This window comes from Rhinolophus sinicus, linkage group LG05, assembly GCF_036562045.2.
Source record: "Rhinolophus sinicus isolate RSC01 linkage group LG05, ASM3656204v1, whole genome shotgun sequence".
Taxonomy (NCBI): domain Eukaryota; kingdom Metazoa; phylum Chordata; class Mammalia; order Chiroptera; family Rhinolophidae; genus Rhinolophus; species Rhinolophus sinicus.
The window spans coordinates 140,272,808-140,296,337 of NC_133755.1; the positions used below are offsets into that span (position 1 = coordinate 140,272,808).

Consider the following 23,530-nt stretch of genomic DNA (forward strand, 5'->3'; position numbering starts at 1 on the left):
GCTTTTTGAAAGGGTAATTCTGTTTAACCTGGTGCTGAGAAAACTGAGAGAGCCATCTAAGCTCTCACAAAGTGAGTTACATCAAGCAACTAAGCAAGAGTTGGGATGTGGAAACTTGATAGTTTCCCAGATCCACCTGAATCAGGTCCTCAGGATGAAGGTTTAGGATTTTATTTGAAGTGAATTCCCAGAGCAGTCACACCCATTTTCCAATTTAAGTGAAAAAACAAACAAACAAACAAAAAAACCCGACTGTCCTATACTTAGTAATTACCTTATTTTCCCTCCATTAAAACAAGTTACCAAAATGTTGTTATATCGCTCAATACATTGTTATGTCAAAACAATGTTCAAGACATTTTAAAAAAGGAGTTAAAGCAGAAGAGGTTTTCCGTTTTTTTTTTTTTAAAAATTCCATCACACACATGTAGAAAATTTTACTGATTCTCTCAGAAATCAATATCCTCAGTCAACAAGGAATTACATCAGTCAGTCAGGATTTACCATACAAATTGAATATGCCACTTTTTTTATACCTTTTCAAATTTCACCAAGTTAAGATATGAGAGCTTTTAAAACTAAGACAATTTATTTCTTAAATTACTCAAGATATGCCCTCAAAAACACAGTACAATCAGAAGTCAACTGGACTGTTTTCTAAAGCAGAAAAGTACTTTTCATGCAATAACAGAAAAACTGAACTAGTAAAAATGTAATAAACCAATCAGTTCAGAATTTATAATATAAATCTGAAGTGACCACTTTTGGGGGGAGAAAATTTCTTCTGCTGCTATTTTTCAGAATCTCATTTGTAAAGCAAACAGTTTTAAAACATCTTTTCTCCAAACCAAGATAAAGAATTAAGACTTCCAAAATTAATTACTATATATGAAAGACTTAAGTTTATGGTACTTTATTATCATGTGTTACAATTTTTCATTAATTTATTTTACTAATTAGTAAATCTATAAACATAGTTTGTACTTTCAAACAGTAAGTCTGTTTTCATTAAATTCTAGCATTCGTACTTTTACTAAGCCAGATTGACCTCTAATTTACATTAATTATTTTCAAGTTTTATTGGGTGGACTGGAGTAGTTTTCTTTGGTGAGAGAATTCAGAAGCAAATAATTGTCCAGTTTTTGTTTATGATTAATTAACACTAATTTTACTGGGAGTTTCTGACATGCTAAAAATGCTGGCTTGATTTCTGACAGCTGTAAACTCTAAATGTATGCCAGTAACTTCAAAATTTTTCACCTGTTGGGGAAACACAGAATTTTTTGTCTAAATATGAACTACACTTACAGCAAACTCAATGTGATAATCTTTAAGAACTTGAGGTTTGGGTTTCTGTGTAGCAAGTTTTATATTCTCAATGTATGTACAAAAGTCTTACTTTTATATTCATTTACATTATTCATTTCAGATATATTACAAAAAGTTTGGGCTTTTGTGGAGGGGAGGGGCTGGTAATTTATTTTAAGATGTCCAGGAGGGAAGAAATAAACATTTTCATAGAATAGTTCGTGTCTTTTTTTAAATAGTGAGAAACACAAAAGTACATCATATTCTTTATTTTTTTAAAGAATCTTTTCTCACATAATAGAATTCTTGCAAGCTCACAGTGAAATTCATTTCCACAAACAAAACTTTCCTATAAAACAGACCTTGAAAATCACTCAGGGATACATATTTAATGACTTGTGTAGAGAAGAAAAAAACTGTATGTAGAAAACCACCCAAATCATACAAACTGTAATAACACACAGAAATGCCACAGTATATCCTATGAACATGTCAATTTATAATTTGGAAATCTCACTGAACAGAGCTATATCAACGTCACTGTCTTACTCTTTCTCTGCACCTGAACTGAGAACAAGCAGTATATTACAGTGAAATTCCAATTAGAAACAAAGACAGCAGCACTATATTAAAAAGGCAGAAAACCTATCCTTCAGAACACTTATTGCCTCTTATTTTCCAGCCCCCAAAGTTTCAAGTGTTAATTATACTTCCAATAAATTGTTAACAACAGTCAAATTCCCCATCTTACAAGGTCCATATCCTCAAAATCTTTTGCACTATTTTAAAAAGAAGTACTCTATCAGATCTCACTAACAACATTGAAATTTTAACAAAGAGAATTCACATTAAAAGATAACTGCTTGGAATGAATGCTTGTGTTTGGGAAAGTAGCACTATTATCGTGTAGTCCCCAGAAACTGACTGTAGTAATAAGATGCATGGTGATTAGGGCAAGGAGCATCAAGTGGGAAATGCTATCTAAAATCCCACAGGACAACACACAGCTGGAGTAAAAGCATCCCTTTCTGGAGGCAGCTCCATTATTTCATGTAGGCAGTTCAAAGCGTGTAGAAAAGCAAAACTGAAAAACACCTTGTAAATTTGGCCACTATCCTGTTTATATTATAAATCCCCAAGAGCTTTTGAGAACATAGCTTCTGTCACTGCTGTCCCCCCACCTCGTCCTTCAAAACAGTTTGTTTTAAATATACGTATATTTAAAACGCAACTCTACAACCCAGCATAGGGGCATTTAAAAATGTGCTGCTCAGTTTAGCTGTAGACGTTTGGCACCGTAAACACGCATTTCCTACTTGCATGGACGCACATTTCCCTAAAAGCATTGCACCTGAGGGACGCTGCCCAGTCCCCAGACTCCGAGGCTGTAAACTCTAAGGAGTCACGACCTGCACTCACAGCAAGCCGAACCACACGGTCACTTCAATTAGAAAGATTATCTGGCCCCGGGCGCCACTCTTCAGCCTACGGCATCTCCGGAAGGGGCAGAGGAGAGCGCTGGTAGGAGGCGAGGAGGAGCGACTGACAACAGAGCTGACACTTCCCCACTCCTCTTAAAGCCATTTCCAGAAAGGGGCACTTGGGAGACGCACGGGGTGTCCGTGGTCCCACTATCCACCGACCTCAGAGCGAGACCCTACGAACCCGTTCAAGCGGGACACGGCGCAGCGACCTGGCCCAGCCTCCGGGGCGAGAGCGCTGCTCACAGGCGCTCAACCCCCCACCCCCCGCCCGCGACCCGGGAGTGCGGGTCCCGCTTTCCGCCGCCGCACGCAGTGTAAACACACGGCGCCCGCCGCCTCCCCGCCGGCGGGGCGCAGCGCTAGCTCGGACCCACATTTTTGCTCCTCGTCACGCGCGGGAAGGGAAGGGAAGGCGAGAGGGGAGGGAGACGCGGCAGCGATTCACCCAGAGGGCCCGCGGCGTGCGCGCGTGTGCGCGGCGAAGAGGGCAGCCCCGCCGGCTCCCGCCCGCGCGCGCCCTGCGCCCGCTTACCTGCCGGGGTCGCTCCGAAGACTCGCACCACCGGCACCTTCTTGACAGGGGCCTGGGTGAGGGGGGATTGGCAGATATCCAGCCCCTGCAGCGGGCTGGCCATGTAGTAGTCGGCAGTCACTATCCTCACTGAAAACATGTTCGCTGCCGCCGCCACCGCCTCCTCTTCACTAGCGACCTGGCAGCGGCAGCAGCCGCGGCGGCTCCTACCGCAGCGGCGGCCCCACAGCGGCGGTGGCGCCCCCTCCCCTCCTCGGCTTGTCCCCCTCCCCTTACACACAGACACCGTAGGCAGCGGCGGCGGGCGGGGCGGTATGAGCAAGACTGCCGCCGCCTTCTCAGGAGCACCCGGCGAGGGGCGACAGGAGAGAAGCCCTCGCGCTTTCGTCGGTGCTGTTGCTGGTGCTGCCGCCACTGCTGCGGCCGCCGCCGGGAATCACACGGGCTCCTCGGTCCCAGGCTGCAGCTCTTGTTGCCATGATGATGATGTCACGGACGCAACCACTGGGGGAGGGGAGGAGGTTTTGTGTGAGTGTGAGTGTGTGTGTGTGTGTGTGTGTGTGTGTGTGTGTGTGTGGCGGAGGGAGGGCTGTGAGCAGTTGGGGGAGGGGACGCGGCGGGAAAGGGAGGGAGCAGGGCAGGCGCCCGGGCAAGACACCCCGGCCGAGGTGTTTTCGCCCCCGCCCCCGGGCAAGCAGCAAGGGAGTAGGGCTGGCAGAAAGCCGGGCCCGCGCTCGGCGCGGCGGATCGATGACTCGGCCAGTGGGCACGGCCACCTGGGTGAGGGGCAGCGGAGGGGGCGGCGGAGCGCCGATGTCATAGATGGTCTCGGAGGGGCGTGCGGGAATGGGGGCGCCAGCGCCGTTTTGGCGGTTAGGCGGGATTGGCCAGAGCTGCGGTTCTCGCGCTCGCCGCGCCGACCGCCATTTCACATCCCGCAGCGAAGGCGGGGGCAGCCGCGGAGACGGCTTTTTACAAGGTAAGGAAACCCACCCGCGGGAGGCGGCAGCGGAGGCGCAGATCTCGTGCCGCCGCGGCCTCGCGGGAGGGCGGGCGGCGGAACAGGCGGGGCCGGTGCGGACGCGGCCGGCCCTTTTCAGGGAACGCCGCGGCTCCGCGCGTGGCCCGGGGGCGGCGCGAGGGGCGGGGGCGCGCGAGCGCGGGCTCAGTCCTATAAAAAGGCGGCCCCTGCGCTCTTTCCAGAACGTGCCGCGCACTTCCCCGGTTTTCCTCCTCCTCCTCTTCTTCTGTGCTTTAGCGTCTGCGCCCGGCCACCTAAAGAGATTTATTCAGACATGGCTCTGCTCAGCTTTGCCCAGGGTTGGCCGACCCAGTGCACAGGATTTCCCACCATGGTGTTTTTCTCCCGCCCCTTTCCTTCCTCTCGCCCTAATGTACCCTTCCTCGGTTTCCACCTCCGGCCCCGCGCGCGTGTACTTGTAAGGACTTGTCAGCTCTCTGTGACTTCCCTCCTCTCCCTCCCCCAGAGGAGTGTAGGATTAACAGCCTTTCAGAGAAATTTTGCGCCAAAGAAAAAGGCCGGTGAGAGGCACCGCGTTAGATGTGGACTCCCAGTGTTATTCATTAACAGGTTGTGCTGGGTTTTGCTATCCGAAGGCATTAAAGCACAAGGGGGTGGGGAAGGACCGTTAGGCAAAACAACTTTATTCAAAAAGGGCGGAAGTAGGGCTGCAGTTGTGAAATCGAAAATAATGGTAGTAACAGATGCAGCTGGGTTGGCCATTATATTGGAACCGATGGGTTTTCGTCTGACTTGGTTACTAATATTGGGTGTGACCTTGAACAAATAATTTGGTTTTATGGGACCTCAGTTTCTTCATGTGTGAAACGAGTTTCACTTAGAAATCCATAAGGGTTTCTTCCCAACAAGAAGATTTAAGCAGTAGGAGGCAGAAACCATGGTTTCAAAATCGAAATATGCCACTGAATTAGGACTTTTGACAATCATTTTCAGCCAAATAAGAAACCATTCTTTCACATTTATGTATTATACAGGTGTATTTTAATAGTAGGTTGTCATTTGAAGTGGTGTTAGAGATTTCTCGTGTGGAACCATTGTGGTTCTTCAAATAGAAAAATCAAAAGGCTCAAAGGGACAGATCACTGGTGAGAAGCTGTCTATAAATTCTATAACATAATGCTAATAAGAATTTGTGCTCCAAGGGGTTTAAGACTGATTACCACAGTAAATTAGCCTGCAGTTTTCAACCTCAGAGCACAATTATCAATATAGGTGGCAAGATTTCTACTAATGTGCAGGAAATTGCCTAATATTTTTAAGAGGCAAATTCTTTTAAATTGATTTAAGTTTGAGAAGGCTATGGAAGTGATTTAAAAACAGGACTAACATGCTAACGTGTATTGTCTGTTAAAATAAGTATTTTGTCAGGCTGAATGTCATGCACAACGTCAGATGCACATAGCATTCTTTGGCACTAGAGCGTTCTATAATGTTTTGGCCCTTACTAAATCGCATTTTTTTGGGATGGGGCCTAGAAATCTGTATTGTTAGCAACGCCGCCCACCACTCGCATGATTCTTAAGTAATATATAATTGAGACTCCCTCTACTATAGTATAATCACCCATAATATTTATACTATTCCTAACTAGAAAAAGGCAAAAGCATCAAATTCACATGTTAGCTATTTCTAGAAAAGGGTTTCTTTCCTCTTGAATCAATATCATTTACTTTTGAGAAAAGGGAATTGCAACCACAATTCAAATCCTTCTATAACTAGGAAGAAACCCGAAAAATAGTTGCAGCATGAAATTGGGATATTGTGTCTATTGCATGTATTTGAGTTCAAGTTGATGCTCAATTGAAAACTTGACAATACTCCTAATTAATCACTATCAAATGCTTTTATAAATATATTCTCTTGAAGTAAGAAAGAGCTCTGGAATTTTGAGTCAGAATGAAAATTTTTAAGCCATCATTTACTAGCTAAATGAATTTGGACAGAGCACTTTATTTTTTGGAGTTTCCTCATCTAGGAAATGGATAGTCATTCCTGTTTTAACTTCTCAGGGATAAGTCCCAAATGAGATAATGTGTGTGAAAGTATAATAAACTGTTGACATCCAGAAGTTTAACTCATCTAAAAACAGTAAAATCACTTGGAGTTGTCTTCATACAATATGAGAAATGCCAAAATTGAACTCTATACTTAATATCCTTAAAACATCTCTTTTTGTTGTTGTTGTTATTGTTGAGTGGCTTCTATTTGCCAGGTGATCTGAGATACAGTGAGAAGCAAAACAAACATGGTCCCTGCCTTTATAGAGCTTACAGTCTAGCATCTTAGAAATGTATTTTAGTCACATCAACTGACATTTTATCGTCTTTTCTAGTTCATTGACCTATACTCATCATGTCATGCCTTTAGTAAAGGCCTGTCCACCCTCCTGTACTAATACTGTTCAGTATCTGTTAGCATCTACATGTTAGCAATTTATAATCTAGAACAGAAAGCTATGGCTACCCTAATTTTTTGGTAGATATTATAAAATGGCTTACTCAACGCTCATTCAACCCTTTTCTAGCTTGCTTTTCTGTACTTTAGAAGCTAGAAAATTAAAAACTACAAGTCTCCAGATTCCCTTGTGGCAAGAGTTCTGGCATGAGATAAATGTGCGGTGCTGGTAAAGTTTAAGAATAAGGGGGACGGAAAAGACCCTGATTTGTAACATTGGCCAGTTTTCATGGTGCGAGTGAATACTTCTAAGCTACCAAAGTGACTTCACTGTATGTGGAGTTAGTGGCAGGAGATGCTAACAATCAACAATCTGGCTTCAGCATATCACTACGTATGACCTAGTTTCCAGCAATCAGAGGCACACATTTAAGATGTGGATGTGAAAGTGAGCAACATGATGCCTCAACTGCACTCAGGGAGATGGGATTTTCTGGCAAACGGCATGTGGAGGTGTCTGGTTCTGGGCAGCTGGGGAGGAGCTGTGGCATACACTTTTAGTCATAGGTGCTGACTGGCAGCTGGTGCTGGGATGTGTTTCCGCTAGAATAGCCCTGTGATGTGAGATGAATGTTCCTGAGTTTCCTGGATGTTGTTTCTAACAATGTATTATCCATGCCTGGTTCTCTGGTCCTCTCAGAGATCTGTGAGCTAAATACTACCCTTTAATTCCTTTTTGCTTAAACTAGCTCAGTCTCAGCCAGCTACATCATTTGTGAGGTTAAGAGCAAAATGAAACATGTGGGGCCCTTTGTTAAAAATGCAGGAAAAACGTGCCATTATATGACTATGCACTAAAATATAAAGCTTTTTCTGTCTTCTGTCATCTCTCCTTGACTTTTTATGATTTCCCATTGGCTTTTTAATGTCATTCTAAGTAAAGAAAAATTAGAATTTTTAAATTATTAGAATGAATTTTATTCATCTTTATATTGTACAATGCCATTTATAAATGCAAATACAAGAACATTTAACTCTTGCATGGTATCACCAAAATGACACAATTCATTGCATAGCGTGTGTGTGCATATGTATTTCAGGCTTACCAGAACAGTGTAAATGCGGCAGAAGACCAGCTTGACTGTGTCTGTTTCCTTTCTTGGTACGTATGCATTCTACCAAGCTGAGGAAAGAAAGATGGAAAGGAAAAGGAACTATGGATTGCCCTACCTTTCCCCTTCCTTCTGTGTCATCATTTGTAGTGGAAGTCGTCGTACTGGGAAGTAACACCCACTAGTAAGAAAGGATATGATGGGGTTCTTTGGTCACTTGTATTTCTTAGGCTGCCGTTGCCTTCTTTCTGCTCCTTCTGAAGCAAGTTCTGGTTCAGATGGAAAGCATAGCCTCTTGGAGCTGTCACCACCTCTACTAAATCAGTCATAGATGTGACATGCTTGCCTTGTACTCATTTTGTGACTCTCTGAGTTCCTATGCGTCATAGGTCCACCAGAATCCTGAGCTTATGAGGCATCACGAAGACTATGCAAACGGGATGGCAAGGAAGAAAGGACACACACACTGCCTCCTCTGCTTGTGTGAATGATGCATTGTACCACTGGACTTCTTTTATAAAATAGACATTCACACATAAAAGTATTAAGATTTTCAAAATGGTGACTGCAGAGCATTAAACCAGGGCCCTGTCTGACTACACAGTTGGCATGCCCGTGAGGTTGACCCCGGGCTCTGTGTTTCTCAAGGGGCCTCCTGATATTTTGAGTGAAATAGTTCTTCATTGTGCAGGATATTTAACATCCCTGGCGCCTAGGCACTACATGCCACTGTGACTGAAATGCCCCCGTACATTTCTAAATGCCCCCAAAGAGGAGTTACTGCTCTCCACTGTATTCCTAACTGCCTGCAGCTAGGAACCACGATCATTCCAGATCTAAGAAAGGCCATGTGCAGTTTTTGCTAGTGATTCTCAAGAAGAGCAAAATACATAGTGGAGTTGAAAAGAGTTCAAATTTCTCATACCTAGGAGAGTAGAATTATGGTGACTTTCCCCCCATTGTCAGAAAAAATGATACCACCTACCTTGGTGATGAACAAATATTTGGGATGAAGTTTAAAGGTGATCAGTGGGTTTTATGTGTCATATGCATATAAATGGTAGTTGAATCCAGATAAATGGCAATTTCTGGTAGGTGAGAACCACAGAAAAGCAGAACGATTTTACATTCATCATCTTCATCAGTACACTGAAGAGGGGAAAAGCCTGGAAGGAAAAACTAAGAAAGTTGTCGTAAGAAACTATGATACTCTTAATATATTAGACTTTGAGCTTAATTTCATTGTCTCTTTTTAAGTTTAGTTCTTGATTTAAAAATATTAACATCATAGCATATTAGAGCTGAAAAAAGATATCCCAAATTGTTTCCTTTATCACTATACTAATAGCCATGTAGAGATTAAAAGCTCTATAGACCTGGCCTTGCCTTTGCTAACTCTGAACCTCAGTTTCTACGAACCTCAGTGTTCTCCTCAATTAAATGGGGATAATAGTATATTATCTTAGGTTCTAAGTCATTTCACCAAAAACCAATTCATTAAAAAGTAATTTTTACAAAGAATACATTTGTTAAATTCAAGACAAATATTCCCTAAAACAAGTATTTGGTAACTGATTCTTTGGCAAATTAACTTTTAGCAAAATCTACTGTTTTCCATCCTTATCAGGCAAAACTTAAGGATTAAATGATGTATTAAAAAAAAAGTGCTTAGCAAAATGCTCAATAAATCTTAAGTTCTAACCCCCTAACATTCTGACTTTAAGTATTGCCCATTCTGTCTCCTGAATATGCCCATTCCTGTCCATATAATTATTGTCCTCTGTAGGCTTAACTAACTTTTACGTGGACATTGCAGTAGTCATTTGATTGGTCTCTTGGTTCATTTTCTTCCAAACTTATTTAACACACTACTGCAAGGGTGATCTGCCTACCACATACATTTTAAATTATAATGTCTCATGTCACCTTCTCCATTTACCCTCTAGCACTACTGAAGTACTTGTAGTTTCTTAAATATACCATTCTTTTGAGAAAAGCATCAAATCTCTGTGCCTTTGCCTTTCTAACTGGAATATCTTCCCCGTTACATCTCCTGTCAAAATTCTTATTCGCCTTTCAAGTGTTGGCTAAAATGCCACTTCCCTTGTAAAAGTTTCCCTGATTTCCCCAGGCAAATTTCAGTGCCTCTCTAGGCTTTCACTGCTTTTTGTACATGCTTCTGTTACAACTTGCAGATTGTAGTAGTTGTTTGTTAGTCTCTCATTCTAATAGATTGTTATCTCCTTGAAGGAGGGGACCATGCCTCTTCATCTTTCATATACTAGCACCAAGGATAGTGCCTAAAATATGTCTTCAACATTTATTGAATTAAAAAATTAAAAGACCTATTTACAGTCCTCTCCAGTGCCTTCCCGCCATACCTCCATTTTATGGATCAGGAAGCTGAGGCCCAAAGAAATGAAGCTATTTAGTGAGAACCTGTGCCTTCTAACTCCAGCCCTGTTACTTTTACTCCTATGATGTAGAGACTCTTCTGAGTAGTGTCTGTATACTAGTCATAGTTGTTGTAGGAAACAACCCGTCTTTGTCAGTGTCTTTCTATTCATCTGTAATCTAGAGAATAGGCAGAAGGGCATAATGATTTGGCAAGATTCATATTTTCTTCCTTATTCAATTGTCTGTTTTCTAGTACAGTAGTACCTTGGTTTTCGAACGTCTCCATTTACGAACATTTTGGTTTACTAATGCCGTAAACCCGGAAATAAATGCTTCGGTTTTCGAACATGCCTCGGAAGTCCAATATGTCATGCAGCTTCGGCTGAGTGCAAGATCCTGAGGCCTAGCTGTTTTCAGATGTTTCAGAACGCGAACGGTCTCCAGAACAGATTACGTTCGAAAACCGAGGTACCACTGTAAATTCAGTGAACTGCAAGGTAAATTATTCTTTATTGCTTTACCTTTATAGACCTCAGTTTTCTATACTACTGGAGGGTTGAATGTCTGATGCATTTAGATCTGTGGTCCAGAACCAGGGCAGTTTGGGCCCCCAGGGGACATTTGGTGAAATATCTGGAGACATTTGTGATTATCACATCTGAAGGAGTGCTACTGGTATCGAATAGATACGAACCCAGGGATGCAGCTCAACATCTTACAATGCATAGGACAGCACCCACAGCAGAAAGAATGATCTGGTCCAAAGTGTCAATAGTGCCGAGGTTAAAAAAACCCTGATCTAGTCTAAAGGAAATTTTTACCCAGCCCTTCATCCAGCATCTTGCCGCTATGAAACCATGATGGAGAAGAAACTTCCCAGAAGGGACTGGAAGCCCTAAGTAAGTGGGGGAAAACTCTGGAGGTAAATGCTATCAATTCTACCTGCTCTCAGAAGACTTCATGCAGGTTTCCCCAATTTATTCATAGCACCTGCCTGTGTAGAAGATAGGCACATAAATATGTATTGCCTGAATGATTAATAAAATATTTTCTGGCTAAAAGAATGGAGTTTTATTTCTCTTTTAAGCTAAAAGGAAGTCAAATTAATCATTGTGGTGAGAGATGAATTTCTCGCTGTTCTTATCTTTTTAACCAATTAATCTTCTCAGTTACAGGGAAAAGGGAAACTTTTTAAAAACAACTCTCAACTCTCCCACTTCCATAAATTAACAGTAATAATTTTAAGGGAGAGAGAGAGAGACCAATGAGCCTATAAATTAAAGATGATATTTGAGGAACAAAGAATGAAAGAAGTTTTCAGAATAGAGCAATATTAGAACTGATGCTTGAGCCCTCCAGGACCCTCATTTAAATTAGTTATTTAGAATTGATATTGGAGCATTTCCCATGGATTATGGCTGGGAAGGAAGAGACCAAACACACAGAGTAAGGTCAAATAAAGTTCCCAATTTAATCAAGATATAAAATCTCAGAAACAAGGTGTCTATATAGAGGAACATATCTCAGGGTAGTTTTCCCTGGCCTCAAAGCCCTCACTGCACTTTTATATTCATAGCTTAAATCACATTCCAGGAAAAGTTCCGCTAATCATCTTTGTTACTGATAGTGAACTCGCTGGGTTTTGATCCTCGTTTTACACCCTCATTCCAGGGGCCAGGAAAGACTATTCTTAGATGTGTAGATACAGATCAACACTTAAATTTCCTTACTTTCTCAATAAAATGTAATTTTTCAATCTTAAAGGTTTTAAATGCATAGCATAGAAAATACGGAAAACCATAAAGAAAATATGGACTCTCAATCCCACTCAGAGGCAGTCATGATTAACATTTTAGTCCACTTTTTTTCTAGAAAATTTTTCTAGAAATACATAGTGAAAATAATGCTCTGATTTTGTTTTTGGGTTTGTTTCTTTTTTCTTTATATTATAGCAGAAGCATTACCCATGAATGTTAAAATTCCATTCAATTATTTTAATGGATGCAGAATATGCTGTGCTGTGGACATTCGATAGTGTACTGTTTTCCCTGTGGGCCAACAGAATGTTTTGAATTTTATATCCCGCTGAGCAGTTGCTCCGTTTTGGATCCTACCCTTACCTCATCAAAGAACTTACTTTACTTGACAGCATCAGTTCCCAGTACGTGCCACGTGTCTTCTCTCAGAGAAGACAGAATTGTGTGTGATATTCCTTCTGTCTGGTCTGCTCTTCCTCCATCCACCTCTATTTGCCCAGTTAATTCACTCTTTAGATTTCAGGTCAAAGGTCACTTCCTCAGGGAAGCCTTCCTAAACTCTATATTTGATAATGGTTCTCTGTTTCATACTCTAATTTTACTGTGTTCCTTTTTTCTATAGCACTTGCCTCCGGTTGTGGTAATCCATTCATTTGTGTAGTATTTGATTAATTTCTGTTTTCCCCCTTGACTAGAATACTACAATCATCATCTGGATAAGCAGTGATTATAAGGCTGTTTATAATGCATTTTAAGGCCGATCAATGTAATCTTATTCATATCACTGACAAGATAGGTTAATGCTGAGGACTGAAATACAATTAGTCCAAAAATACTTATGTGCAAGACATTATGCTAGGTGCTGAGAATATAGAAGTGAAAACAACAGGCATGATTTCAGCCTTCGTGGTGCTTATAGCCTAGTTTGGCAAACTGTTTCTGTAAAGGGACAGATAAATATTTGGCTTTTCAAGCTATATTGTCTCTCACAACTACTCAACTTTGCCGATGACACAGAAGAAATCATCAACAATCCATAAATGAAAGTGTGTGTCTGGGTTCCAATAAAACTTTATTTAAAAAGCAGGCAGGGGGGTTGGATTTGACCCATGGCCTGTTGTTTACTGAGGCCTGGTCTAATAGACAAGACAGCCATTAAACAGATCATTTGAGATGATGAATACTTCAAAAGAAAAGGACAGAGTGCAATAAGGTCACGTGGTAGAACTGTCTAACCTAGTCTAGGGAGAGGAATAAAGACTTCCTTAAAGAACATGACCTTAAACTAAGATTTAAGGAAGAAGAGAGTTATCTGGATAAAACTAGGTGCAACAGACTTAGTGAAGACCTAAAAGCATGGAAAGGGCAAGACTAGAAAAAAATTCAGTCTTAAGCTTGGCACTTGACAGAGAGTGGGAGATGAAATTGTGTAAGGATAAAGAGTGAAAAGAAAGACTCAGAGTATTGAAATTTTTTCAGAACCCAATATTTCATTAGAGGAAGAGATGGCAGCAGGAAAAGACAGAAGGTGTAGCAGTAGCAGGAAGTTTAAGACCTTAACAGGCACTCTAGCCTCCTCTTCCACCTGGATGTGTAGGCTATGTAGGTTGGGAGATATTATCCTAAAGGCTATGGGAACCTCAGAGAACTGACAGACTCTCTGAGGGAATATATATATATATATATCTGTGGGCTGAGCACAGGGTGAAGGGGAGTAGTAGGATAGAGAATGAAAAGGTAGTGAAGGAATCAGAAATAATAGAGATAGGAAAGATAGGAACACTTTGCTGTTATGGTATATATATATATACCATACATAATTTTTTTGATAAATGAATAGAAGGATAACAATATAAGAGCAAAGAATCCAAGAAGGAAAGGGTTTCACTAACAAGTTGGTTAATAGTTTTGCATGCTTAAAAGAGCTCTTGATGGAGACTAGTTTCCTTGGCTAGCTGGGAAAGGATACAGGTAAGGGCTCAGCCACTCGTGATGCCCTAGCGCAGGATTAGCCTGACCTCTTCTTCCTGCCTCTAGGAAAAGCTGGCCTGATTCTTTTCTTCCCCAACGGTTTCAGGAGTAGGAATAGAGACCTTCCTATGTCAGTATATGCTCAAAATAAAAATATAAAATTAGAATAGGAGCAAGATTTTTCATAGATTACAGTAATACCAACTCAACTGTTACCTCTTCTTTCAGTCATTTATACTAAATGTGTATTTTATTACTTAATTCTAAACTTTTTGTGTTAATGTTTTAACTTTTTATTAACTTCTTGTTGCTATCTATAAACTGCTATGTAAGGTACTGTGGGTGATTCAAAAAATGTAAGATAGGACTCAAGTATTATGTAATTGACCAATAAGTTGTAAGCTTCTTGACATTAGAATCATATTTGATGTTTCCTCTTTTTTTCCTTGCACAGTGTCAGACATATGGTTGGTACTGCAGAAATCAGTTTCCCCTGCCCTTTGTATTGCACTATTTGGTGACCGCCAAATGGTGTCCATCTAGACACTTCTGTATGACGTGGACAAAACCTGCTGCTTTCTCGGAGCCGGCCCAGTGGCCAAGGTGGTTGGAGCTCTGTGCTCCTAACGCCAAAGGCTGCCAGTTCAATTCCCACATGGGCCAGTGGGCTCTCAACCGCAAGGTTGCCAGTTCAATTCCTCGAGTCCTACAAGGGATGGTGGGCAGCGCCCCCTGCAACTAAGATTGAACACTGGCACCGGAACTAAAATTGAACACGGCACCTTGAGCTGAGCTGCCACTGAGCTCCCAGATGGCTCAGTTGGTTGGAATGCGTCCTCTCAACTATAAGGTTGCCGGTTTGACTCCCGCAAGGGATGGTGGGCTGTGCCCCCTGCAACTACTAATGGCACTGGACCTGGAGCTGAGCTGCGCCCTCCACAACTAAGACTGAAAGGACAACAACTTGACTTAGATGGAACTGATGAGTCCTGGGAAAAACACACTACTGTTCCCCAATAAAGTCCTGTTCCCCTTCCCCAATAAAATCTTTTTAAAAAATAATAAATAAATAAACCAACTTAGCATGATTCTTTACAAAACAAACAAACAAAAAAACCCTGCTGCTTTCTGAGGCAGACGATGACATTCTGAAGGTATCAGTGACAGTAATTTCAGCTTGTTGAAGGTGGAGGTTCTTTGTGTGAAGGTCAGCCTGTCAGTAACTAACATACCACCCCATTCTTTTAAGATTATAAGAAACCTTTTAATGTGTGTGTTTTTACACTTAAAAAAAAAAAAAAAGACTATTGGAGTACTATACCCAGTGGTCTCACCAGATGTTTTAAAAATCAGAACTGGGTGGGGTAATGGAGTTGTAATTTATTTTGAAAACATTTATTTTCACAGATTTATGAGAGAGGGGAAACAAGATTTTTCTTGCCTGAATCAGCAGTTAATTTCATTCTCCATTCAACTTTGGTAGAAAAGACCTAGCCTTAGGATGAAAATGTGAAGCTAAGGTTCTTACCGAGTCTGAAAAGTGATACAAAGATTAGTCTTAAGACTTAAGGGCAACATTACTCATTTTTCTTAAGCTAATGCCTACTTTTGTAGTAGTATGAACTGTTTCTAGACTAAAAGCTCATAAGGAAGGGGGAAATATCCCCTTTCTGGAATAAACAGTTCCCTTTACAAAGCATATCCACAGTCTTTCAAGACTTAATGTTTTCAAGACTGTGGCACATGCCTTACAGTCTTCCTTCCTCTTTACCTTAACTCCTGCCCTCATCCTGAGTGAATTCGTCACCCAAGTAGAGAGCCCACTAGCCCCAGCCTCAGAGTTCCTTGACATGCTTGTCTGGGGTGATCTTCAGCCATTTGTTTCTATTGTCACCCCCTGTAACTTGTCATACACCCAATCTGTTTCACCTCTAACCTTGTAAATGTAGACTTCACATTCTCTGCCAGAACTTCATTCTAGCTTTCACTCAGTGACTCACAACCATTCTGTTTCCTGACATCTCATTTCCAGTGCTCACTCTACCTCGGCCTCTCACCCTTCTCAGATTTCTCTGACTTGGGACCTCCAATCCACAGACCACTCTTTTTTTCTCCTCATCAGCCTTCTCCTGCCTTCCCTTCCTTTGATCTCCCACTGCATTCTATTTTCAATTACTTTACCACTCTCTTGCCAGGAACCACATCTCCTTAGTCTTGTTGACTTCCTATCACTCCTACCTGGCAAAACACCATCTCTAACTGGGTGCCCGCACCCAGATTGCTGCATGCATCCAGATAGAAAAAGTAGCATTGCTGTGTAGCTTGGCATTTAACACTGTACATACAGGACCACAGACTTGAGCTAGATCACTCTCCATACTGTTGGGAGGGGAAGGTTATCCTTATAATGTATTGTCTCTGCCATCTGAACCTCATACTACACGTGCCAGGGTAGAATGTTATAAATTCTGCTTTGTATACCCAAAATTAGAGATAGGCTGACTCATTCAATTATCATTACCCTCTCTCTGACTCTTCCTTAGCTTTTGTGCTACTTACCTGTTTTACTTTATAGTTTTGGATCTAGTTTATCCAATCAGGTAAATTTCTAATGTTTTTTAAATTAATATTTCACCAGTTAGAAAGAAATGTCTCAAGCATAATACAATGAAATGATAACTGAAGGAAAATCACTCCTAGGGATATTTACCCTTTTCAGTGAATCTGAGTGGTCTCTAGCTGTAACTCATTGCCGGGGGTCTTAGGCTTAGCTCCCTGGAGTCATTTCATTCTTGCTTTTCCCAGCTTCTGCCTTCCATCATTTCTGATCCCACAAATTTTCTAAAACCACATCCTCCCACCCCCCTCAGCCCCCCTCTAAAGTAGCAAGGAAAGCAGTGCTACTTGGGTGGGGAAGAGTGGTGGGCACTGTTTGTATGTATAGGTCATTTATTGAATGACAGTGTAGCATACTGGTTAAGAATTTAGGCTCTTATGGTCCAGTTTCCCTACTTACCTGCTCTGTGACTTTGGGCAAATTACTTTCTGTGCTTCCGTTTTCCCATCTGTAATATACTGATACCTATCTCACAGTGTTTTCAGGATTGAATGACTTATATTAAATGAGTTAATACTTTAGAACTGGTAAACACTCAGTAACTGTAAGCTACTCATAATTTAGAGGCAGCTTGTCTATTTCCTAAAATACATTTATTCATTAACAAGAAGAGAGTAATGATGAAAGCTAGGAGCTATTAAAATTCCATTGATTGGATGTAAAAAGTACACTTAGAATTGCAAAAGACCCAAGAAATTATTTAGACCATTGGTTCTTAACCAGTAATATGCATCAGAATCACGTAGGAAGTTTTGTAAAGTTCCCCAGGCCCTCCCTTCTCACATCTAACAAGCAAAAATATCCACAGGCAATTCCAAGGCAGTTTTCCTAGCAAGAATCACTGAAATTTTATGTCTTTAGGTTTTTATGATGAGGAAATTGAGACTTAGAATAAATCTAAGACCCCACAGGGTAAATGTGGTCCTGGTCACCTAGCTCCTTGCTAAGTGATTTTCCTATTTTTCTATGTTGCTTGCCAAATATATTAATTTTTAAAGACACTAATATGGTAGTTTATCGTCTCAGTAATATCAGGAAGAATGATACAGGCTTTAAAAGTGTACATTATTCGGCATTTAATTAAATTCAAAATAACAAAATTTATTTTACAATTCATGCAGAGGACTAGTGCACATTTACAAAAGGATTTAAAGTGAATTTTGCTGTGCTTTTCATGTGGACATTAGTCTTTGCCACAATGCTTGCTGCTAATTAGTTCAAGGAAACACTGTGTGTGGCAGAGAGCTATTCAACCCAACCTCACAGGTTGACAGGCAAACGAATGATTTTTGGGGCAAGGTAGCTGTAGGAATTATACTCTTTAGAACTCTCAATAATAAAATATGCATTTTTTAATATATTTATAAATTTATATATTATATATATATTTTGTGTGTGTGTGTGTGTGTGTTACATTTGTAACTTAAAAAAAAACTGTAAAATATTCTTGGAATCTTTCCAGTCTATGAATAGTTAATTTAGAAAAATCAGAATTTATTACTACAATGTTCTTATTATAGCTTTACTGATTGGTAGATTAAAAGTCTAAAAAATAAGGCAAAACAAATTTCTGAGTTTTGCTATTTGGTATCAGGTAATATGATATAGCTCTTAAAATATTTTTTGTTTATCCATAATATAGAGGAATAAAAAAATATATTAGAACTTGAATGTGAACTTGTGCAAATATGTGAAACAAATTAAGGTGACAGGTCAGAAGCAAGAAAATGGAGCTCAGATTAAATCTACCTCTCAAAGCAGGTCTATATACATTTCACTGTATTTGCTATTACAAATTTATTTCTATGTATGTGTTTCTTTTCTAGAAATGATAAATGGCTGCCAACACAACTTCTGATTCTTAGACAACTCCATTTTACCAGCAAACCACTCATTTTGATTTGGTAAATGCTATGCGCAAGCCCTAAAGAAGTCTACCATCCCAGGTCCCCATCAACCTATTATTGAACCGCTTCGACTGTGTCTTTGCCTGATTCCATTCCTACCCTTCACTCTGCACTTCATCGCAGGTTCAACTTTTGGATCTTTTTACTTGATGCTTATGTTGGCTTCCCAGCATCTAACTCTCTTCTCAACCTGATCATCTTTGGTTTAGACTCACCTTCCAGTTCCAAGCTGCCAAGATTTGTACTCCTTAATTCCAACAGTTCAGGAATTCCTGACACAGCCACTGACTGCTACCTCAAGGCGACCAGCCCCAAACACTAGCCCCACATGATAAACAGCCATTTATTCATCTGTTCAATGGATTTTAGTCATCACTACTCTGTGTAAGGCACTAAACTCCTGGTGAATACAAAGATTAATCAGTGACAAATAATACAAGTATATAATAATTTAAAATGGTATGTATTTAATTCATATGAAGTGTGTATATAAAATAACACATTAATTAACAAAAGCTTCAAATAGAAAGATCCTTAACCAGGGAGTTAAGGGGAATGGTACAAGGGAAAATGACCAATAAGAACCTAGGATGGTGGGTCATGGATTTAAAAAGATTGAGAACATTGGCAGGTGTTAACTAGACTTTTCATGTGGGTAGGATAGACACCATGGAAGAAAGACTTTCCAAATAGTGAAACCAAACCAACCGGATCAGAAAAAGTAAGTTATGTTAAAGAAAACTTAATTGTTTAGATTGGTTGACGGTATAAGTAGGGAGTCGAAGAAAGCCTAGGAAAATTTGTTGGAACCAGGTTATGGGAGGCTTTGAATACTGAGGAGTTGAGAGTGGGCAAGCGTGTATTGGGGAGTCAGAAGGTTTTGAGCGGGAAATGATTTACTAGCAGTGGTATACAGTAAGGATTTGGTACTAAGGAGATAGGCAGGCAGAGACTGCAGACCAGCAAATCAGGAGACTAATCCAGTACAGGCATTCCTTGTTTTATTGTGCTTCGCTTTATTGTGCTTCACAGATGTTGCATTTTTTACAAATTGAAGGCAGGACCCTCCACCAGCAAAAAGATTGACACTTGCTTTATTGCGATACTTTACTGTGGTGTCTGGAACCAAACCCGCAATATCTCTGAGGTATGCCTGTAATCTAACGTAGGCAGGGCCTGGAGATGAAACTTTATTCATTTTATTAAGTGAGCTATTAAGGTGCCGGTGATAAAATGAGGACTAGGTCCTTGTCATGAGTGAATTTTCAGTCTAGTGAGACATTGATCTCTTAAAGGCTCCTAGAGGGGTCTTTATGCAAAACTTTGGGACCACTTCTGACCCTTGCCCTGTTACCAAGGAATGAGGTCCTGATTTAACAATGGGATGTATTTCCTACCTTCTAAAACTACGTTTCCATTTTATTAGTCTGTTAAGGTAAAACTATCCCAACCACTTGTACATAAAGGAAAGCAATTTATTACTTAAAACAAGAAAAGACAGGAATACTACACCAGACAAGGCAAAAAAGAAAATGACACATGTTTGAAAGAGAACTGAAGATGATGTGGAGATTGAATTGGAGGTTAGATTCGGGGCAGGACAACCAGGGAAGAGGTTATTGTAGTAATCCACCCGCTTGATTATGAGGGCCTGAACTAGAGGAGCAGGAGAGAAGAGGAGTCCTTGATGGCTACTTCCCGCCACAATCCCTCCTATCACTTCTGTCTGGCACAACTAAGGGATGGGAGGGGACTCTCATTTGGAATTGAATCTTGAACAAAGAGGGACTCAACACAAGAAATGCTGTTTACTTTTTCAGACTTAGAGGTAAGGCTCCTACTGTCAAATAGTCTCTTTGCTGGTTCCTTTCTTATTTGGACCGTAGTTTATCAGCCTTGACATTGATCCTGTGAACTTCTTCATAAATTCTTGTTTTTGCTTTAATTAGCCCAAATTGGTTCCTAGAGCTTACGATAAAAGGGGGAAAGAAAAAAAAAAAAGCCTAATTGACTCTGTATGTGATGTTTGAGGTGCCTGCGGATAACCAAGTAGAGACAGATGGTTGGAAATACGAAACTAGGATAGTGGTTCTCAAAGTGATGCCCCAGCATCCCTGAGAACTCATTAGAAATGAAAATTCTTGGGCCCCACCCCAGATTACCGGGGCTCTAGCCATCTGAATATGAGTAAGCCCCCTGGGTGATTGTAATGCATGCTATAGTTTGAGAACCAGCTGAACTAGAAGCTCAGAAGGGAGATTGGGAGGGGAGGTAAAGATGTGGAATGAAGAATGACAGAGAGAAGGTGAGCCCCTGAAGTAGACGAAACAAACAGACTGGGACAACCGCAGTGCAATTAAGGAGGGGGAGATTTAACCAAGGTGTCAGGTGATCTACAGTGTCAGGTACAGAAGTCAAGGTGGAAGAGGACAGAGCCAAAGCTATATGACAGACCATTAGGAGGTGTTTGGTGTCATTTAAGAGAGAAGTGGTATAGATAACAAGAATAGGTCATGAGAGAGCAGAGGCCAAAAAATAAAGGAAACTTGTAGCTGTTTGGGAATGCAAGAAAGAAAGTTTCCATAGTAAGGCCAAGAAGAGTTTTTTTCAGATTAGGTGTTTCCTTTAGCTTTTGCTGTATAACACTCTAAAACACAGTGGCTTAAAACAGTAATTATTATTATAGTTCACATGTCTGAGGGTTGGCTGATGTCAGCTGGGCTTACTTGTTCATCTGCAAGCATACTGGGGGCTCTACTCTAGACTGGACTCTTAGTACCTATCTGTCATCCTCTTCCTGGACTATCTGACTTGCCTGGGCATACCTTTCTCATGAAAATGGAAGAAGAGTTTTAAGAGGGCAAGCAGAAACATCCAAGGCCTAGATTCCAAACTGACACTGGCGCTTCTGCCTCATTCTATTGGCCAGAGCCTGTAATGCGGCCAAGCCCAGATGAAAAGATCGGGGAAATTGAATTCACCGCCTTAGACAAATAGCAAAGTGACGTGCCAAAGGGCATGGGTTCATGGAGAGGTGAAGAATTGGGACCATCAATAGCCTAGTAGGGATGACCTGGGCGTGCTTGAAAGTAGAAGGGAAGCAATATGTAGAACGAAGAAAGTGAAGTAAGGAGAAAGATCAATACCTTAGCTCAGAGAATTAACCTTTGACAAAAGGAAGGGCACTTCTAAGAATGGAAAGGGAATTTGAATTAGATTTAGCAGATTAAAACACAGCATGCCCAGTGAAATTTGAATTTCAGGTAAACAATAAGTTTTTAGTAGTAAGTGTGTTCTATATAACATTTGGTAGGCACTCAGTACATAGATTGCTATGTTTTTATTATTTTAAATACCATTTAAATATTTCTGTAATGCAATATTTGGGACATACTTGTACTAAAATATGATTCCTTGTTTATGTGAAATTCAAATTTAACTGGGCACCCTGTATTTTATCTGGCAACCCTACTTTAGATGAATTTTAGATAACTCCATGGTAAGATAATCAATAAAGGGATAGATGTGTGGATTTGGGGATTTAATCCTGGCGGAGGTTTGGAACAGCTGCTGTGGATGCTGCGAAGTGTCAATGAAAGGACTGCTGAGCAGCAGCGCAGGCCCACTTAACAGGCAGCATGCCTTTTCCTTGGATTAAATCAGCAGTAATGTTTCACTGCTGGAAAGCAGGAGCAGTCACAGAGATTGCTGGTGCTGGCAACACCTTGGCTTGACTTCAGCAAGAGACGCCTGCGTGGGAGTTTGGGCGTCATTGAAATGACAAGGGGTCCAGATTAGACAGGGAAGCAGGTAAAAGCAGAAGGTGAACGAGTCAGAGGGGTGGAAGTTCACTGAGAAGCAGCAGAATTTACAATCTGGGGAGAATAGTTGTATGATCATGGGATTTAAAATCCGATTTCACATTACACAACTGGAGCGAAATTAAAAGCAAGAGCTCAAGAGACAAGCTACCTGGTTTTAAGTGAACTAAATCATGAAGTACCTAGAACAGTATGTCTAGTACACAGTAAGTCCTCAAATGTTTGCTATGTTTTAGTATTTTAAATACCACTTACATGTATATCTGTGATCAATAAGTGAGAGTGCTTTAGAGAATATTATTTTAAAGACAAATGGCAAGTATCCTTGTGTGTTTTCCGCTTTAGTTATTAGGTTGGTGCAAAAGTAATTGCGGTTTAGAATGTTAAAAATAATCGCAAGAACCGCAATTACTTTTGCACCAACCTAATAACATCCTATGTTTGGTAAATATATATATATATATAATTAGCTACCTGTTGAAGTTGGAGCTCACGCACCTTTACCATATAAGGTTGTTTTCTTTACTATTACGAGAAAATAATAATCATGCTCAAGTCATATCTTTCTCCTCATTTCCCTCTAGGTGACCATGCTTTGGGATTTTCATAGTTTGAGTAATTCCTCTGGGCTCTGCCACCCAGCAAGTTTCCTCCCCGGGATTGTGGTTCTGGGAATGTGAGCAGCTTGTTTTCATGAGATCTGCACCCTGACCTGGGCTACTGTTGTGTTGGTGGTTGTGTTGTTTTTAGTTATTTCTTCCATCTTACACAACTTTTTGTATATAAAGACTTTTGAAAAGTGAACATTTTATGGGGATGTTTTCCTTATACAAAGAAAAATTAAAACTCTTTTAAAGTAATTACTCGTGTCTTATATTTTTCTCTTTTGAAATAAATAAAAGTATTAATTGATACTGCCTAGAAAGAAAATAGCCAAGGAAATGGTGTGCTCTTAATGTTTTAAAAGAAGGTAATATTATTCTCTGTTTGAATGGAGCCTTCTAAGGAATTATTACAGTCTCATGCACAATCGACTTAAATGCATTCTTTATCTTTAAAAGGAAGCAGAATAGAATCATTGAGTAAATCACATGTGTTCACAGTCTTGTCTGGTGTAATCATATACTACACAAACACATTATTCTCTAGTCAGGAGGCTAAGCGGACATTTGAAGCAGGATTTGCCCT

General features: G+C 40.7%; 2 protein-coding genes and 1 long non-coding RNA gene across 6 annotated transcripts in view; 2 read left to right on the forward strand and 1 right to left on the reverse strand.

Moving 5' to 3' along the window:
• The window catches only part of REV3L (REV3 like, DNA directed polymerase zeta catalytic subunit), a 153,539-nt gene extending 148,874 nt beyond the window's left edge, over positions 1-4,665 (reverse strand). For 3 of the 4 annotated variants that reach the window (XM_019734939.2, XM_019734942.2, XM_019734940.2), the window contains exon 1: positions 3,325-3,967. In XM_019734939.2, coding sequence (XP_019590498.2) covers positions 3,325-3,463 — 139 coding nt within the window. In that variant the 5' untranslated portion in view covers positions 3,464-3,967. Of the gene's footprint in view, positions 1-3,324; positions 3,968-4,317 lie in introns of those variants that run through there. The other variant, XM_074333449.1, reaches the window with a different exon arrangement.
• Positions 3,462-15,075, forward strand: LOC109449076 (uncharacterized). The gene is made up of 3 exons (XM_074333953.1): positions 3,462-3,845; positions 3,954-4,303; positions 14,452-15,075. Exons 1-3 carry the CDS (start codon positions 3,462-3,464, stop codon positions 14,516-14,518), a joined length of 801 nt encoding a protein of 266 aa, XP_074190054.1. The 3' UTR covers positions 14,519-15,075.
• A 4,605-nt stretch (positions 15,076-19,680) lies between these two features.
• On the forward strand, positions 19,681-23,202 carry LOC141566959 (uncharacterized). The gene is made up of 2 exons (XR_002137639.2): positions 19,681-22,548; positions 22,927-23,202. It is a non-coding gene; the product is annotated as an uncharacterized LOC141566959 (long non-coding RNA).
• The last annotated feature ends 328 nt before the right edge of the window (positions 23,203-23,530 follow it).

What these genes read in the sequence shown, in the direction of transcription:
- LOC109449076 (XM_074333953.1), top strand. Translation starts at nt 3,462, where the DNA reads ATGTTCGCTGCCGCCGCCACCGCCTCCTCTTCACTAGCGACCTGGCAG. An exon ending in CCACTGGGGGAGGGGAGGAG is followed by an intron (nt 3,846 to 3,953) that starts GTTTTGTGTGAG and finishes CGGGAAAGGGAG; the next exon opens with GGAGCAGGGCAGGCGCCCGG. An exon ending in CGGAGACGGCTTTTTACAAG is followed by an intron (nt 4,304 to 14,451) that starts GTAAGGAAACCC and finishes TTCCTTGCACAG; the next exon opens with TGTCAGACATATGGTTGGTA.